Source organism: Protopterus annectens, chromosome 5.part0 (genome assembly GCF_019279795.1).
Source record: "Protopterus annectens isolate FY-2018-M chromosome 5.part0, PAN1.0, whole genome shotgun sequence".
NCBI classification, from domain to species: domain Eukaryota; kingdom Metazoa; phylum Chordata; order Ceratodontiformes; family Protopteridae; genus Protopterus; species Protopterus annectens.
The window spans coordinates 12,829,697-12,849,360 of NC_056735.1; the positions used below are offsets into that span (position 1 = coordinate 12,829,697).

The 19,664-nt window shown below is 40.7% G+C and overlaps 1 protein-coding gene across 6 annotated transcripts in view; it reads right to left on the reverse strand.

Annotated features, from left to right (window-relative positions):
• Window positions 1-11,474, reverse strand: part of SFT2D3 (SFT2 domain containing 3) — a 337,681-nt gene extending 326,207 nt beyond the window's left edge. For 5 of the 6 annotated variants that reach the window (XM_044072066.1, XM_044072069.1, XM_044072068.1 and 2 more), the window contains exon 1: window positions 9,489-11,474. In XM_044072066.1, coding sequence (XP_043928001.1) covers window positions 10,358-11,008 — 651 coding nt within the window. In that variant the 5' untranslated portion in view covers window positions 11,009-11,474 and the 3' untranslated portion in view covers window positions 9,489-10,357. The other variant, XR_006364930.1, reaches the window with a different exon arrangement.
• Window positions 11,475-19,664: the final 8,190 nt, after the last annotated feature.

Sequence of the window (19,664 nt, forward strand, 5' to 3'; positions counted from 1 at the left end):
ATACAAAGCAATTTCAGACCCTGCCTTGATGGGACTGCTGCATATCCACTCGAGCAACCCATACGCACAGCCTCAACCTGGTCTGTGATATCAATAGGACTTGTTGGCGGGACAAATTTGTGTCCCAGAGTCTCCCCCATCTGTGGAATAGACTCCCTCTCCACGTCAAGCAGAGTTCCTCATTATCCCTTTTAAGTGCAACCTGGATAACTGGATGGGAAACAGAAAATACACCTCTGGGATTCAACTTGTGTCCCTGCTGGACAGATGCTTTGGGTGCTGACTTGTCTAAACATGGGCTAAACTTTTGGCTAGGCATATAAGGGCCTCAGGCCCAATTGCCTAGCAACATCCTATGAATATGTTTTACTGTTACACTGACTACCTTTTAGAATATGTCAAATGATCTTTCCAGCTTCTGTTTAGGTGTACAGCAGCTAACAGGTAGGAGGAGGCTTTCTTTGATGTGTTGCATGAACAGTACTGAGAATTTGATAAGAAATATCTGTATTAAGGGACATTTCTGTATGGCATGGATGCTATAGTCAGATGCACAGTTCCATGTAGTAGCTAACCTTAAATAAAACCTTTAGGAAACTGTGTCAAGGTACACAAGAAGGAATTAGGGCCACATTGCATGTTTTTTGCATCTATTGCCCTTTTATACTCCTAAAATACTACCTGGAGTCCTTCCATGTGACATTTAGTTTCATAGGTAGGTACTAGGCTATTGGCCCAAGGGCCTAAGTAAGCCTAGCCAACAAGGTTCCCTGGTTTACGCCACCCATGAAAGTTATTTTCCTGTGCCCCCTGTCAAGCAGAGCCACAGAAGTGATACCCGGGGTGTATTTCCTATTTTCCATCCACTCATCAAGATTTTTCTTGAAGACTGCCAATGAGGAACCCTGCTTGACATAAATGGGTAGCCTGTTCCAGAGTATGGGAAATCTCTAGGACAGGAATCTATCCCTCCAGCATGTCCTGTTTATTGTGGTAACAAGGTTTAGATCCCCTAGAGTGTGTAGCTCGGAGGGATTGGGATTTCTTTAGGTGCAGCATGTCCAACAGCTCTGGGTTTGACATAGCTTTATATGTTAAGCAGAGATCACCTCAGAGTAGGCGATATGCTAAGGAATAAAGCTGGAGTTTTTTGAGACCTTGTACTCTATAATGGGTCTAATAAGTGTCGAGTAGAGGGGAACAATGACATCTTTTTTCCTGGATGAGAGCCCTTTTGTGATGAGGTGTGCCATGTAGAAGGATTTCCTGACTACTGTGGTGATGTAATTATCAAAGGAGAGACTACTGTCCACCTGGGTGCCATGGTCTCTTATCACATATTCGGTGTTAAGTAGACTGCCGCCTATGTGGTAGTTCATGGGTACAAAGTTTTTACCAAAGGGAATGACAATGCACTTTTTGGCATTGAGCTTGAGGCCATGGTTCTGACAACAGGCATCTGTCTCAGTGAGACCCTTCTGTAGGATGTCCATATCATTTGGGGACTCGACTATGGCTCCTAGTTTGCAGTCATCTGTGAACTTTGTTAGCCAAAGGCCTTCTGTGTTAGCCTGTACTTCAGAGAAGTAGACACCAAACAGGAGAGGTCCCAGGACTGAACCCTGGGGAGGGGATTCTGCTGATGGGGATGATGGCAATTAGGGGCACAGAGAACAGACAAAATGGGTCTGGAATTTACTGGAGAAAGTGGGCAAAGGAACCAAGGTACTGGGAACAAATAGAGAAGTAAAGGTGACAGAATGGGAAAAGGCCAAGAAGACATTTAGATTGTAGGCTGATGACTTCCTTCCTAATCAGAGATTGATAGAGTATAGACAGAGAAAGGGATAGGGGGATCCTAAATGAAAGAGTCGAGTTTTTAACTGAATCTAAAACAGAAGCTGCTGTTAAAAAGGGTTAATGAATAGGACATATAAACTCCTCCTCCAAACAGGTTCAAATATATGTGAGAGATGCAACTATTTAGCCAAACTGGAGGCTGAGCTCTCTCATCTCAAAACTGGTGTAACCAGTCAGGAGGAGAAGGTAACCTCACACAACACAATTCCAGTATCACATAGTCCCACCACATCAGCGAACCAAACACATAAATACACAAAACATACTCGGAGGCTCTAAATAAAAATCTACCTAAGCAACAGAGATCTCCAAAGCAGACATCCAAGCAAACGCTACCTCAAAACAAAACACACACAACACATAGCCCACAAAGTCAGTGTGCCAAGCAGCCACAGCCCTTAAGGCTGAATAACACACCTGCTACTCTTGTAATAAGTGACTCTATTGTCAGACACACTGACGTCCCGCTCACCGGGCTGAATAAACAGAAGGTCATGGTGAGCTGCCTGTCGGGTGCTAGGATCCGCCACATAACGCAAGCACTCAGGTCACTTCAAAGCAAATACAAATATGACTCAGTCATTGTACATGCTGGTGTGAATGACCTGAGACGTACCTCCCTGGACTACATGAAAAGAGACATAGAGGAGCTCTCTGATCATGTAGCCCAGGCTCGTATGACCCTGTCCTTGAGCAGCATCTTACCCTCACCTAGAATGATGCCACAGTACAAAGACAAAATGATCGATTTTAACAACTGGCTAAAATTTTGGTGTCATTCAAAGGGGATCCAGTGTCTGTCAGCCTGGGATGACATGCTCGACAAGCCATGTTGCTTCGCCAGGGACGGCTTGCACCTGTCACCACTGGGCTTTTGGATATTGGCAAAGGCTCTTGCCACCCCCATAGTGCCTTTTTTAGGCAAGGCTCAAAAGTCAAACCCACCCCAATAGACAGCACAAGGAACAAGAAACTAAGGGTAATGCTGCTTAACGCCAGAAGTCTTAACCTCAAGATGCATGCACTCGAAGCTCTCCTCAGTATGGAGAACATCAATATCTGTGCAGTGAAAGAAACCTGGTTCAAGGCTCCAGAGAGCACCCCAGTACTACCAGGCTATACCTCATATCATGCTTTTCGGCCCCAAAACCCGGACCGAACCACAAAAGGAGGGGGAGTTTCCATATTTATCAAGGATATCCACACCTCCAGGTTAGTGGCATTGCACGAAGTATCGGAGACCATCCGTGTGCAACTAACAGTGGGCAAGACTGCTTTTCAGTTTATAGCATCCTACAGACCACCCTCTCAAAGTCAGGAATCCCACTCGGCTTTCCTGAAAACACTGGAGAACATGAAGATCTCTCCGAACACCATTATATTGGGCAACTTCAACTACCCAAACATTGACTGGGAGCACTACTCAAGCCCCAGCACCTTAGCCCAAAGGTTCCTGGAAATTATAAACTCAAATGCTATGGAACAACTAGTCACCACTCCCACAAGAGGGGACAACATACTAGACCTGATCATTACCAACATGGGGACTCTATGCTCCACACCAGAAGTATATCCCTCATTGGTAAGATCAGACCATAAATTAATTTCACTGGATGTCCACATCCCGACCCCACCCCCAGCCCAGAAAACCACAGTGAAAAACTTCTCAAAAGCGAACTTCTCACTTCTCAAAACCAAAGTGGAATCCTTCAAGGCCCCAGGGCCAGTGAAAACTACGGCCCAAACTGCAGAATCCTATATAAACGCATTCGACGGACATCTCCAGGAATGCATGGATCATGCTATCCCAAACAAAACCAAGACCCAATCATCCAAAGGCAGGCGTCCAGTCTGGTGGACCCCTGCCATAAATAAACTGTACAACAGAAGGAGGAAGCTACTACATGATAGAGCAAAATCCCCAATAGGGAAGGCATCTCTGATCAGTACTAGCAAAAAATTACGATCCCTCATAAAATCCTCCAAGGCCAGCTTCGAGAGAAAAATTGCACAGGACACCAAAGACAATCATAAGGCTTTTTCAGTTATGTTAGGAACCTGGGATGCAACTCCCAGACTTGTTCTGAGTTGATTCTAAACGACAAAAAATACACTTAACCCACAGACATCGCCAATATCCTGGCAGACAGGTTCAGTGCAAACCCCCCTCCCCCCCCAAAGAGCAAGTATCTATCCCGGCAGAGGGCTGCCTCCCAAACATCTCTGATGCTCAGGTGAAGGCTGCCCTCTCCAAAGCAAAAAACACTGCTTCCATTGGACCAGATGGCGTCCCAGGTTGCGTCCAACATGAACTCCAAGAGGAACTAATCCCTCAAATAAAACAGCTATACAATCTCAGCCTCACTACAGGATATGTGCCCACAGAATGGCGTACAGCAACAGTGGTCCCACTCCACAAAGGTGGAGCCTCTACGGACCCTGGAAACTATCGCCCCATAAGCCTGACTAGCTTACTCTGCAAGGCTATGGAGAGGATCATCATGGAGCTCATAAACAAAGACACTGGGGACCTACAGACACTAGATCCTACCCAGTTCGGCTTTGTCAAGGGCAGATCCTGCCTTTTGAACCTGGCTGACTTCTTCTAAACAGTCACCAAAGCCATAGATGAAGGGAAGGTAGTCCACACAGCCTATCTGGACCTTGCAAAGGCATTTGACACAATACCCCACTCGGGCATCATAGATAAGCTATCCAGCTTAAATATAAACCCCTATGTCACAAGATGGGACGCAAACTGGCTTAAAGACAGAACCCACAGAGTGAGAGTTGCTGAAGCCATGTCAGACTCGAAACCGGTCACTAGTGGCATCCCACAGGGTTCTGTCCTGGGACCACTCTTGTTCGGTATATACTTTTCCGAGGTACAGGCAAACGTGGGAGGACTATGGCTCACCAAGTTCGCAGATGACTGCAAACTGGGCGCCATAATCGACTCTCCAGCTTACACAAACATCCTTCAAAAAGGTCTCACAGAGACAGATAATTGGTGCCAGAGCCATGGTTTAAAGCTAAATGCCAAAAAATGTATAGTCATACCCTTTGGCAAAAACAATGTGCCCACAAATTACCACATAGGCGGAAACCCATTAAGTACAGAGAAAGTTATTAGGGACCTGGGGACCCAAGTTGATAGCAATCTCTCCTTTGAAAACCACATTGCCAAAGTGGTTAGAAAGACCTTCTACATAGCCCACCTCATCACGAAGGGTTTCACATCTAGATCAAGAGAGGTAATCATGCCCCTTTATTCATCCCTCATCAGGCCCATCATAGAATACAATGCCCCTTTTGGGATGTACCTTACCCGACACCTGCAGCAATTAGAAAGACCCCAAAAGTATCTCACCAAGAGGATCAAGGGTCTCAAACAGATGCCATATGCTGCTCAGTTAAAAAAACTCCAGCTCTACTCAGTTGCATACCGCCTACTTCGAGGCGATCTATGCCTGACATACAAAGCTATGTCAAATCCAGAATTAATGGACATGCGCCACCTCAGTAAATCTAAATCCCTTAGAGCCACACGCTCGAGGGACTTGAACCTCAGCAGAGAAATAAATAGAACTTGCTGGTGGGACAGGTTCATAACCCAGAGGCTCCCTTCGCTCTGGAATAGAATTCCAGTTCATGTGAGGCAGAGCACCTCACTGAATCTCTTCAAGAAGAATCTCAATAGGTGGATGGGGGATCGTAGGTTTGTCCCAGGGATTACTCCCGTGTCACTATTAGACAGTGGCACAGTAAACTAAACCTTAAAAAGGGCACAGTATACTCAAATCAAGGGGTGGCGTAAGCCATACAGAATCGGGCTAGGCATATAATTGCCCCAGGGCAGATAGCCTAGTATGAACCTATGAACCTACTGCACAATAACTACAGAAACCAATCAGAAATGGACAGAAAAGATTAGGAAGAAAGATTAGATATGCAATTCGCAAAGAAACAATGGGAAGACATATGTATGGTAATCAAGTATGTAACAAAATCTAGAAGATTTAGCATTTGTGCACGAAGTGTTTGCATAGATACTTTTATACCCCAAATGACTCCCAACATTTTTTTTCCCATAGGTAGATGGCAAATGTTGGAGGTGTGACAGGGAAGAAAGAGCTAATTAAGAACATATGGTCTGAGAGTGTAATGAGTTGGCAGACTTTAAAAATTCCCAACAAAGTATTTAGTCTGGAATACTGGGTGTGCAAATGAGTGTAACTAAGGAAATTATTTTTGAGCTGTGATACAGGATCTGAACTGCCAAGACATAGCAAGGCTTTGTTAAGTTTAATTCTGGTGGCTGAAAAAAAGCAATTTCTAGAAAATGGAAATCAAAATCTAAACCAACTATTCTTGAAATAGTGAATATTGTAACACAGATAAAAGAACAGAATGTAGAATCTTAGGGCCTTTTTAAGCCTAGCCATGCATCCAAAATCTCTGACAAGTTCCGATACCCTTGATAAGTGTAAGCATAGGCCTGGGAGATGAACCCTTTACAGGTTACCTGTTTGTATTACAGACATAGGTGCCAAACCAGGGATGAATTTCCGGTTTCCCATCAAATTGTCCAAGTTGCACTTGAATTGGGTTGGGGAGGAACTCTGCTTCACATGGATGGGGAGCCTGTTCCATAGACGGGGTAGTCTCTGGGATACATACCTATCTCTCCAGCAGGTTCTATTTAGATCACAGGCAAGGTTTAAGTCTTTAGAACAGGTAGTTCTGCTACTGTTTGTTTTGTGGATATACAGGAGATCCATCAGAGTGGGGTGTGACAATGCTCTGTATGCCAAGCATAGAGCTCCCCTTAAAGGCCTGTAGGAGACAGAAAAAGAGAAAGACGTAGAGTTAAGAAGTAATAGGAATTATTCAGAGAAGGTGACAAAGAACAGGAGCAGCAACTGCAGAGTGCTAGAGAAAATAAGGAAGTATTTGGATAATATAAATGAGCTTGTAAAGATTGCTGTTAAGCAACTATCTTTTGATAACTCCAAAGCACAAAAACTTTTAGCACAATGACTTAGGCATCAGAAAGTAGAAAGGGTCATCACCAAACTTAGGGAGCCTATGATAAGAAAAATAACCATAGTTTTTAGAGAATCATTACGTATATTTTGGAAATTTTTTGAAAATGTGTATAAAGCAGAGGAATGTGGAACGAAGAAAGAGCACAGATGGACATATTCATGGAATACCTGTGTTTCCCAAGGTTAGAGGAGGAAGATGAGGCTCAAAAACTAATAGTTAAGATAGCAGGAGATGAGACAAAAACAGGTGATATATAATCAGTTTGCAAGGATGTGATCGCATGTGAGTGCAGATTACATTTCTGTAGAAATCTGGCAGGAAGAAAATGATAAACATCCAGAAGATTTGGTTTAATTGTATTTTTAACTGAGGAAAATCACCAGCATCTTGAAGAAAGCTGTGGTAGCTGTATTACCCAGTATGGGTAAGACCCATCAGACCTAGCTTCATATAGACCCATTTTTATTTTAATCCATGAATATAAAGTGTTTATGTTTCAAGTAGCTAAAGGAATAGCAAAAGGTGTTGCTGAAATTAACAGATGTGGATCAATATGATTTTTGTGAAGGGAAAGTAAACATTTGACAACATTGATGGAACAATGATGGTCCAGGGGGAAGAAGAAGAATGTAAGAAAACTGAGCTGTTGTTGCTGGGTCTTGATGTACAGAAAGTATCTGACAGATTAACTGGGATTTTATGAGTAGGGAAATGGAAGCATTTGCTTTCCCCAATACCATAATAAGGTTAACTAGGAGGATATGTGAAGGATAGAGGCAAGGACTAAAGTGTGATGGTTCCTCTCCAATAAATTGTGTCTCAACAGACAAATCAGGCAGGGGTATCCTCTTTCCTCTTTTATTACATGCTTTATATTTACAGCCACTGGCAAAGAAAAAATGAGACCAAGAAATTCAAGGATATAATTGATATAGTAATCAAAAAAAGTTGTTCAGAAATATTGGGGGAGCAAATGGCTACAACTTATGAAATAAGGTACACAGGATCTGAATTGCCTACACATATTAAGACCTTATTAAGTTTAATTATGTTGGCTGCCAAAACGCAATTACTAGAAAATGGAAATCAAAATCTAAACCAGCTGTATTTTAAGTACTGAATATTGTAAAACAGATAAAAGAATTGGAAGTAGAATCGTTAGAAAAGGGAAGAAGTAAATTACATAGAAATAAATGGAATTTGTGTGAACAGTACATGCAAAATAATGTTTAGTAGGAGAGAGAATGAGGTTCAAGGGAAGGCAGGAATTGATCAATCTATGTAATGTTGGACTAAATTACCTTTCTTATAAAGAGAGAAAATGTTTATGCAATGTACAATGTATGTAAATAAAAAATGTTACTGTTTTCTATTAATGCATGTCTGCCTTTGTCTTAAGTGATAATGTAATAAAAAATATTAAAAATGACACATATGGGGGAGGGCCTGACAGTCAACAAGCATAGAGAGAAAATATGTTTCTAACCATCCTTTCTCCAAAAAAGAATATATTAAGCACTCACATTTTCTCAGCCTGTGACACACATAAATATTTCAGACTCAATTTGTATCGTACCAGCATCAAACTGTACTATAGTGCAGTTGTATAACACACAAATGTGCATTTTCCAATTACCCACTAAATCAAGTTTAAGACTATTGGACAACCCAGAAGCCTATTCCAGCAATCATGGATGCACGTCAGTAAAACTTATCCTGAATGGGGAGCCAACCCACTGCAGGATATACATTCATTGACGCAAAAATACCCATGCACAATTTGGAAGGCTACCAATTCATCTTCGACAAGCAAGTCTTTAGGACATAGGGGAAAAACCAAAGCACCAGGCAAAAGTCCACACAGACACAGTGAGGTGCAATATGCAAAAGGAACTACAGCCAAGAACCGAAACTGGAGAACCAAGTACCATGAGGCAGCAATGCTAACTGCTGTTCCACCTTGTCACTCTTAATAGGTGTAATCAAAGATATAACAAAGTTGTGCCTTAAGCAAATATGCAATTATTCCAAATTACCTTGGGTCTAGGTTATATCTGAAAAGGATCTTTCACTTAATTTCACCCACCTGGTTAACAAATGTACAAACAAATAAATATAAACAAGTAGTTGGAGAAGCTGGTTGCAGAAGCTAATGTTAATGCTTATAAGGGACAGCTATGAGACATACTCCACTACGAAGCCCTGTTCATGGAGAATATGCATTTGCATCTCCACCTATTCATTTAGAATAAATCATAGCATTAATACTTATAGCCTGACATTCCATTTTAGAAGTTACTGAACAAATAACTAGCAATACAACATACTAACCTAGATGATGAAAAAGGCCACATATCTAAATTTAGCCTCTATGGTCTTCTTATCACGGCCACAAGTAACATATCCAAGGTGCCCAATTAATCCATCAAATATGGGCCTGGTTTCCTTCCCTGTATTATTCACTAGTCCATCAAGTCATGATGTTTTCCACTAGTAAAGCATAAAGACTCCAATAGTTACGTTACATTCTTCTGTTTTAAAGTTTTGTTTCTACGCAGTCCATGAAATGGTTCACTTACCAAATCTGGAACTCTGGATGAATTCATGGATCAGCGACCACATCCGGAACCTCTGGTTGAACTTTTCATTCTGCTGTTCATCACAGGAGCAAAGATGGAAACGTAAATGCAATATGTCCGTTTCCTGTGTTAACAGTTCATCTTAAAATATCCTAGGAAAGATCACAGGTATATGTACATATTACTATTGTCATTACTGCAGCGGCATTTGTTCTTTAATTATGCGCTGTGTAAGATCTGGGACTGCCTAACATGTAAGAAATCTAAAGCAACCCAACTAACCCCTACTAGTTAAATGATTATAACACAAGAGTTGGCTGAAATGAAAAAAAAAAAAGATGTGGAATGCAAGAATAACCGTTGGACCAACGTTTCAATATAAATGTTAACTCAAGTAGTTAATTTGTGGTAAACCTATTGTAGCAGCATTTAATTACAAGCTCCCCTCTCAATATCACCTCCATCTCCCCCCACAAATGCAATCTGTCCGTTTCCTGTATTAACAGTTCATCTTAAAATATCCTAGGAAAGATCACAGGTATATGTACATATTACTATTGTTCTTACTGCTGCGGCATTGGTTCTTTAATTATGTGCTCTGTAAGATCTGGGACTGTCCTACGTTATAAGAAATCTAAAGCAACCCAACTAACCCCTACTAGTTAAATGATTATAAACACAAGAGTTGGCTGAAATGAAAAAAAAAAGATGTGGAATGCAAAAATAACTGTTGGACCAACGTTTCAATTTATATGTTAACTCAAGTAGTTAATTTGTAGTAAACTTATTGTAGCAGCATTTAATTATAAGATCCCCTCTCAATGTCCCCCCTCCCTCTATGTTGTTACTACCCAAAGAAAGCCCCACCCTCACACCGGCAGGGTTTGCGTAACCCCACGGCATAGGGCAGCACGAACTGCGCCTAAGACGTAACGTAGGCCGGAGGTTCCCCCGGGGATGAAGCCAACAACATAGACGGCCACAGCGGCAATTTCTACTGCAGCTCCGAGGGTAGTGAGGACGGTGCTTTGCAGAGACAAAGCTGCGTACAGTGTGCCAAGTAACGCGGTTGCGTACACTGCTCCAGCTGGAGAAGGAAAGGCCAGTAAGCGGCTAGGACCGCGGACTAACGCTACGGCTGCCAGGGCAAACAAAGAACCAAGGGACCACAGCAAAGCAAACTTCCGCGCTCGGAGCAGCAGCAGTGGTGCATAAAGAAGTGCCAGGCCGAAGCAAATAGCTGCAAACACCAGGCAAATTCCTGCACCAGTTAGCCGTTGCCAACGTGTCATACCCTGCGGAAGACAGGGGTCTGGCTCTCCTGACCAGGGCCATGAGGACGCGTTCGTAGAATTTGTTCCCGATTGTGAGGGCCCCGATTGAGGGATGATACGTCCCAAGAAGGCTCCGAACTTTGATTTTGAACTACTTGGTTCTGTCGGGGGATTTGGGGAGGGTGCTCCGCTTCCTTGTTTAGACTGTAGCAAGTACTCTTTTAACTCCCTGTTGAGGTCCGCCATTACAAAAAAATATATATTTCACTAGATTGACAGCGCCCTCTTCTGAGTGTGTTCCAACTTTTTTTTCGGGGGGGGGGGCGGTAATAGTTATGCAGTCCAATTTTCTGGAGCATTAACGTTGTGCAAGTAAGATATACTTCTTCGTCTTTTGCTAGAGAAAGCAGTAGTTACTTGTTCGTGCTCCTCGACGGCACTTGTAGGCATAACTCTCAACCAATCACGGACTACTTCAAGGACGCTATTAACGTGAGACTTTTTGACAAAGTCAGAGCATATGGATTGCATACTTACAACAACCCTCTGTTTGCGATCCTTACTTACCTGTTTCCCTTGCATGTTGCCTTTATCCTACTTTCCCCATAGATATACCTGGTTCCCTTTACCCTAAAGAAGCATTCAGTCCTTAGCTTTATCTTGTCTGTCGTTTTCCTTTGCTCAATGCATGCGCTGCTAAACATTTGTAACGAATGAGGAACAGAAGTCTGTAATTGTAGTACTCTAGAAATTGTGTGTTAACAAGCGTGTGATGCTGTCATGTAAAACACTGTAGCCATGATTTCACCAAACTCAATGTTCTGTGATTCTTGTTACTGCCCTTAATATCTACAGTATATTTCTGTTATGCCACGTTATCACCACTTACAGATAAGCTTGCGGTTTCTGCAGTACAGCACCATTATCATTTGGGTAGCTGTTTGAAGTGTCTGCATCATACTGCATGCATTATGAGCATTAATCCTCCCACACAGCGCACAGATCAACCGTTATGAGCTAAGAATCCATTTTATCAAAAATAATTTTAAAGAGATTGTTTTCAGATTTTGTCACAATCTTGTAACACAATACATTAGCAAAAGTACTTAAACTATGCAACAATGCACACCAATCACCTTCTAAATTGCACAATGCAAAGACAGCTAGCCAGCTGATTATTTACAGTCACACTAACCACTGCACTCTAAACAAAGTTAACTGCTCACTTGCAGAGATATGCCCTTGAAACTCTTTCCCTATTCCAGAGATAATCTGCATAACAGGCAATTGTGTGCTGCTTGAATATTGTTTGCTATTTACAGTCTGTGGATGGACATTTGAACCAAAGCATTCTTTCATTAACACACCTATTCCCATGATGAATCAGACAGGAAGAGTACACAGTGAGTTATTATACTCATTCACATGTTTTTTTTTATTTGTTTTCACTAGGACTGAGATTGTTGATACAAGGACTATTCATATGCCAAGTTCTGTCAGGTTGCATAATTTCAGAAATGTGTTCTACAGACAGAAAGGCAGCATGGAAAAAAAACAGATGAATTCGGCGTTGCCTGAAATTAACAACTGTTTAATAACTATATTATGTATTTATTATTTTGACATATGAGTAATTCACCTAGTTATAGTACATCCTGAACGAAATTTACATCCCTACAAGAGAGCATTTAGATATGCTAAAAAGTACACCACCACCGAGTGTAATTAAAAATTATTTACAAAAACCTAAAATAGGAACTCCAGCACAAATGAAAAAAAAAAGTACAGCACCTTGGTAAGCAATAATAAAAATGTTACGCACAGCAACAGGCATTTAGAACATTTAATATGAATGGGATGCACCAACATTGTGGCCTATATTGATACCATACAGTTGCAGGATCACAGGAGGAGGACATTTAAGAGATCCTACTCCCACAACTACATTTAAATAAAAAAAAAATTATGGAAGAGTGGAAGGGTTAAAAACATAGATACTGGGCTCATTCAGAAGTGAAAACGACCTGCTAACAAAAGCAAAACTACTGTAATGTTTAGTTTAAACTGTGAGACTCCACATGATCTGATATTAAGATAACATAGTGAAAGTTGCTAGCATAAAGTAGAAACAATCAGGAAAGCATCAAGCAATGAAGGAAAAAACAATAACACATCAAATGTGACATACAGAATAACAATTTACCTGGTTATATTGTACATAGTTACACCCAGAAAAAACAGGTGGAATAATATACAGCCATTACGGAGCACAGCAATTAAACCACTACAGCTAGTGCAGTTATATACGTAGGGCTAACCAGTTTGCACTTCCTGTGGAAAACATATTTACAAATAAGTGGTTTGACAACTCTAGTGCTGACTAGGCAGTGTTTTGAGGTGTATGAAGCTGTGATTGCTTTTATTTGGGAAAACTGCTGGCATGTTCCAGAAATGTATTTTCTATTTTATATACAAATTTCTACCACATGTTAAAGATAAGTATGTTGTTCTTTGTGTCTTCTTGTATATTGCAAGAGCATTGGCAAATTTTCCTTTGGCAGTATCCCCTGTGTTTAGAAATATGTTTCTGGACCATACAGTCAGTTTTAATTTCATAAAACACTAACAGTTGCTTACGGCCACAGATAATGTTTACTCAGTGCCAGAGTTTTAAAAATACTTATTTCTCTATACCTGTTCAGCATGTATATTATTTAGTTAGTTAGTTATTAACATTCTGGTTACAGGGTGGAACATTGATCACAGCATGACTAGCTGCGGGCTCAGCCTATTAATGTTAGTTATCGTCAGCCCACTGCAATGTACTACAACAGTTTTGCATTATACCACTGGTTTTATTCTTTGGAGATTTCGATAACCAGCTGCAGGTCTTGGAAACTAGATGGCAATGCAAATTTGTTGTTTATGGGGAGACGCTGCTTAAAAGTAAACTTTAAACAGTCCCTTTTCTTAAACAGTAAACAGGATGAATCATCAGCGATTGATTAATTAGGTAGAGTTGAGACCTGTTATATACAAACTCTACTGGGTATTGAAACATGTCAGAGTAAATCTAAACTCAGGTTTAATGACTTGAGTTCACATCCCTAGATTTAACAGTACCTCAAAATCTTCCTTCTTATCTCATAAAGCTGTTGCTTTAAGGAATAAATCACCAAAAAAAATGGTGGTGCCCAGTGAGGCAGCGGCTGCTCAGGCCGGCAGGAAAATACATTATTTGTCTACTTCTATGTCAATTTTTAAGGAAAAAACTAAGCTGGGGACAAAAAGAGACTATAATATAACTTATAGTAGTGAGAAACGTCTGGAAATTCAACAATCAAGCTCGCAGTGCAAATGGTTTGATGATCTGATGTCTGCAGGGCCTGTGGGGCCTTCAAAAGTCTTTGAGCTAGAAAAACTGGGAATTCTACAAAATCATGGTTCAAAGTGCCTTGCACAAGCAGTATTTATTTATTTATTTCTCATTTGTTTACAGGGAAAGTCCAGCTGGGCATCTGTCCTTTTTCAGTGGAGGCCCGGGGAGAAAAGCTCCAGTGACAACAGTACATACAATATTGGAATATAACTTCAAAACATTAATTTGGTACATTAAAAGCTTTAAATAATAATATAGTACATCAGAAGTAGAAACATAGGACACCAATCAGTCACAGAGGAAGAAGGAAATGAAAGAGATGTGAAAGAGCAAGGAAGAGAGGGTCTCGATCTGGAATCACTGCCAGACTGAAGGCAGACCCATACAGGCCTGCACTTCCATCCATGTTACTAGCAAATGTTCTTTCATTACATAAGCAAATGGACTACTCAAGAAAGGAGCTCACTGCTAAAAATAAGGTAAGAGACTGGTGTGTTCTTATTTTCACTGAAACATGGCTAAACTCTAATATAAATGGCTGTGCAGTATATCTGGAAGGGCTCTCATCATTCACAGCAGACAGGATAGAGTCTCTTAGTGGAAAATCATGTGGAGGGAGGGGTGTGTATCTATGTAAACAGATGGTGTACTAACTGCCAGATAATCTCCACTCACTGCTCTGAAAACTTAGAGGTTATGTCACTAAAGTGCAGACCCTTCTACTTGCCAAGGAGATTTAATGGTGTAAGCATTACAGCTGTGTACATCCCTTCCAGTACTAATACAAATGAGATACTGGCTACCCTATACAAGAAGATCAGTGATTTCCAAAATCAGAATCTAGAAAATGTACACATAATAGCAGGAAACTTCAACCAGGCCAATATAAAGTCAGTCCTTCCTCACTATTACCAACTTGTGGATTTTGCAACCAGGGGTGAGAACACACTGGATGAAGTCTACACCACTGTTAAACTGACATTCAAGGCATTGCCTCATCCACACCTGGGCATCGCAGACCATATCTTCATCATATTAGTTCCAGTGTACAGACCATTACTAACCAGAGGAACGCCCTCCAAAAAGCAAATGAGGTTATGGCCCAAGGAAGCAGTATCAGAACTCCAGGATTGCTTTGAATGCACAGATTGGAATATGTTCAGACAGGCAGCCACTGTAAATCAGCAAATCCACCTGGAAAGGGGTAGACAAAGTCTGTGTTGGGTTACATATCCAAATGTGTAGAGGATCTAACAGTCAGTAAGTGCATCATCACAAGGGCCAACCAGAAACCCTGGCTCACAAGTAGAGTATATGAACTCCTGAAAGTAAGGAATGCTGCCTTCAAGGAGGGAAATGAGGATGAGCTCAGGCATGCCAGGGCAAACCTAAAAAAAAGGTGTGAGAGAGGCGAAAAGGGCATATGATCAGAAACTCCAAAATCACTTCTCTGACAAAAAGGACGCAAGGAGACTGTGGCAAGGAATTTGGGCCATAAAGGATTACAAGCCCACTTCTCAGTGTGAGAACACTGAATTCCAGAACAAACTCAACATATATTTCAGTAGGTTTGAAGAAAGAAACAGCACAAAACCTATGAATGCTCCAACAAGCCAGAATGAAGATGTACTCAGCCTAAATCCAACTGATGTCTACAGAATCCTGAGGAGGATAAATCTGAGAAAAACGTCTGGTCCTGATAACATTCCGGGAAAGGTCGTAAGAGACTGTGCTAGGCAATTGACAAATGTACTCGCAAACATATTCAATACCTCATTGAAACAGGGCATTGTTCCCAGGTGCTTCAAGAACACCACCATATTACTTCTGCCTAATCAAATGAACAAAAAATTCTCTAGTGAATTTTTTTTGCTATGTAAATAATAATTGTGTATATTTGCCTGATGCATGCATTTTACTATGTTCATATTCTTGCTGCGTAATCTTCTGTTTTGAATTTTTTTGTCTATTGTCTCTCATATATGCATGTACAAAAAAAAATCATTTGTATTGTGATATTTCTATAACTGGCTATTAATGGAGCTTTCTTCCTTGGATCTCCACTGAAAATGGGTCCCAAGCCCAGTTGGACTAACCCGGTTAACAAATGTCAATAAAATAAAATAAAGGCTGGTCAAGGATCCCTTAATATTCAGACTTCTGTCATCCTTCGACCCACTACAATTTGCATACAAACTAAATTGATCCATGGTCGATGCCATTTCACTGGCACTCCATCTATCATTGGACCACATGGAAAACAGCTATATGCATATGTTATTCATTGATTTCAGTTTGCATTCGACACAGTCATACCTCAGCAATTCACATAGAGAAGCTAACTCAGCTAGGTGTCAACACTCCAATGGATTCTAGACTTCCTTACTAAAAGGCCATCAACAGTGTGTGTGGGAAAGAACACCTCAAATAGTATCACCTTGAGCACATGTGTACCTGAAGGCTCTGTTCTGAGCCCTCTGCTATTTACAATGCTAATGTACGACTGCACTGCCAAGTACAGCTCTAATCACATAATCAAGTTTGTAGATGATACCACAGTTGTGGGTCTCATCAGCAATGAGGAAGAGACAGCCTGTAGGGAGGAGGTGAGACAACTGATAACTTGGTGCAGTAACAACAATGTGGCACTCAATGTGAATAAGACCAAGGAGGTAATCATGGATTTTAGAAAAAACCATAAGAACCATTCTCCACGCACAATCAATGGGGAAACAGTGGAGAGGGTAAAAATCAGCAACTTTCTTGGGGTTCACATCTTGGAAGACTTGTCTTGGTCTGTGAACATAAATTCCATTGTCAAGAAAGCACAGCAATGCCTACATTTTCTGCGAAGGCTGAGAAGAGTAAATCTACCAGCCCTTGTTCTCATGACATTCTGCAGGGGCACAATTGAGAGCATCCTGACAGCTTGGTATGGCAACTGCTCCACCAAAGACTGCAAGTCCCTCCAAAGAGTGGTACGAGCAGCACAAAAGATTACCAGGACCACTCTATCATCTATTCAGGACTTGTGCCAGTCTTATTGTCTCAACAGAGCCAGAAAAATAGTCATGGACTGCACTCACCCTACATGTGGACAGTTCCTGCACCTAACATCTGGGAAGTGTTATCATAGCATACATTGCAAAATGGACAGATTTAGCAGAAGCTTCTATCCTCTGGCTGTCAGGCTACTGAACTCCAATAGCAACTTACATTTCACTTGATATCAGGGACAGTAGGTAATATGACATGAGAAGCATATTTGCATGCAATAACCTTAAAAGGTCTTAAATACATTACGCAATTAATATAACAGTATAATCTTATTTATGTGCAGTATCCACTGATGCTAAAACAGCATACTGTGCAATAAGTCACAGCTGTGAAGTTTTTGTGCAATATATATCGTTGTTTCCTTAGACTAGTGCCAACAGAATCTTGTGCAATAAAAAGCAGCTGTGGAATGCTGTGCAATACATACCATGTCTCTTTAGCATAGTAAATGTCTGTTGATATGAAAAACAGTAAATATTATGTTATAGGAATGTCTAAATGTAGTAATGTTGTATATGTTAGATGTTTGCACATAAAACCTGGAGTAATGTAATTTCATTCAATTGCACTTTGTGGAGTCTAAATGACAAAGTTTAATTTGACTTTGACAATCTATCTAAGGCAATCAGACAGTTTAACAAAATTCAAGATCTATCCAGAGTGTTGAGTAGGTGAGTTAGCATCTGATCCTGGTATATGTGAGCCAGTGTTCCTTGAGAGTCACATGACCAGAACACTGAACAACAGCTTATGAACTTGGTGTATTTGAGTCCTATAATTTTCGAAATCATTTAAATGTTTTAACTCCATTTAAAAGTTTATTTTATAAAATGAAGGACAGTGTGATATCTGAAATGCTTTATTATAATGAATTAACTTTTGATATGTACCAAAGTGAGTTGCTGCTTTTCATGCTCTTAGCTACCTTAAAGGGCTTTAGCAAGGGTGAAAAGGTACAAATATAAAACATTTATTGAGGTTAAACAATGTTCACAATTTTTAGGAATTGGCAAGATAGAGGAAATTTTCCTGCAACATGAGAACTGCTGCAGGCATAGAAATTTGTTGAAAATATCTGTGACAAAACACAGACTAACATCGTGTAGTTAAAGTGGGCTGCTAAAAAATGGAATAGCAGGAAACCACACCTTTGTTTTAAACAATCAATAAGTGATTAAAGAAGATGGCACCTAGAAAAGGAATGTTTAAAGCCTCTACTGAAGGTGTAGGATGCTTCCACAAATGTTTAATAGAATTGTTAAAATGAAGGGGAATAAAAAGCATAAATAACCAGGAAATAAGAAATAGTAATCCGAGCAAAAATGTAGACAGCATGGATAAATAGAATATGTGGGTTCTGCTGAGAAAATGTATATCACTGTAGAATTAGTAGAGTGACACTGTAATGCATCCAGTAACATTACTGTCTCACAGTGATTTGTTCATCAGTCCAGTTTCCATTGAGCCTTGTAAGGGAGTGTGCCTGCTGGGTTTTCACTGGGTACCTTCATTTCTGTACAAAGATAAGACACAGGAAAATGTGTGATCCTCCATATTGCCTGTAACTGTAAGCAATGTGTGTGTGTGGAAGGGGGTACAATGGACTGGCATCATACCTGGAATGGATTTCTTTGCCTCTTTACCTTATGCCCACTGAGTGCTTTGATAGGCTCCAGCTCACCCCAATTTTGAAGTGGATAATAAAGAAAGGATTAGGGAAATTACTTTTTCATGTGGCGTCTCCATTCATCACAGAACCTGCTCCCTAAACCTATAGTAGAACTTCTTTACTTGATCACACAGCAGATTCTCCAAAAATTCTATGTACATGTCTCTATCTATCTGTCTGTCGTGTTTGTGTGTATGTATATTTATATCTATCTATATCATGTGTGTGTGTCTTTACTGATATGGATCAAAACACCAAATCTCAACATTTACAAAGATGACATTGAAAGACCAACTATGCAAACACATCTTTCCCTACCCCAAGAATTGTGCAGTCTGTCATATCTGTTAATCATCTGTTTGGTTGATCAAATTTTGTTGGCTAAACTGATGTTGAGTTAACTAACTTCAGTTGATATCTATATTAGTTTGTGCCTTTTGGCTTTTCCCAGTTAGGGGTCACTACAGCGGAACTCCGGTCCGCTAATGATTGGCAGTAGAGTTTTACGTACTGGCTTGCTGGGCCTAACGCACAACCTTCAACGAAGGAACGCCCATTCCCGCATGTCACTACACAGAAGATGCTCTAACTGAGAATCGAACAGGCAACGTCTAACTCTGAGGCGACAACGCTACCGCAGCACCACCACAGCTCAGTTGATATCTATATATATATATATATATATATCTAAACATATATGGATCTTTCGTACAACAGTCCGAATCCAACTTACCCGAACACACTTTAATGAAAGTGCTTTTACCGAAAAAGCACTTACGTTAAAGCTCGTTAAAAAC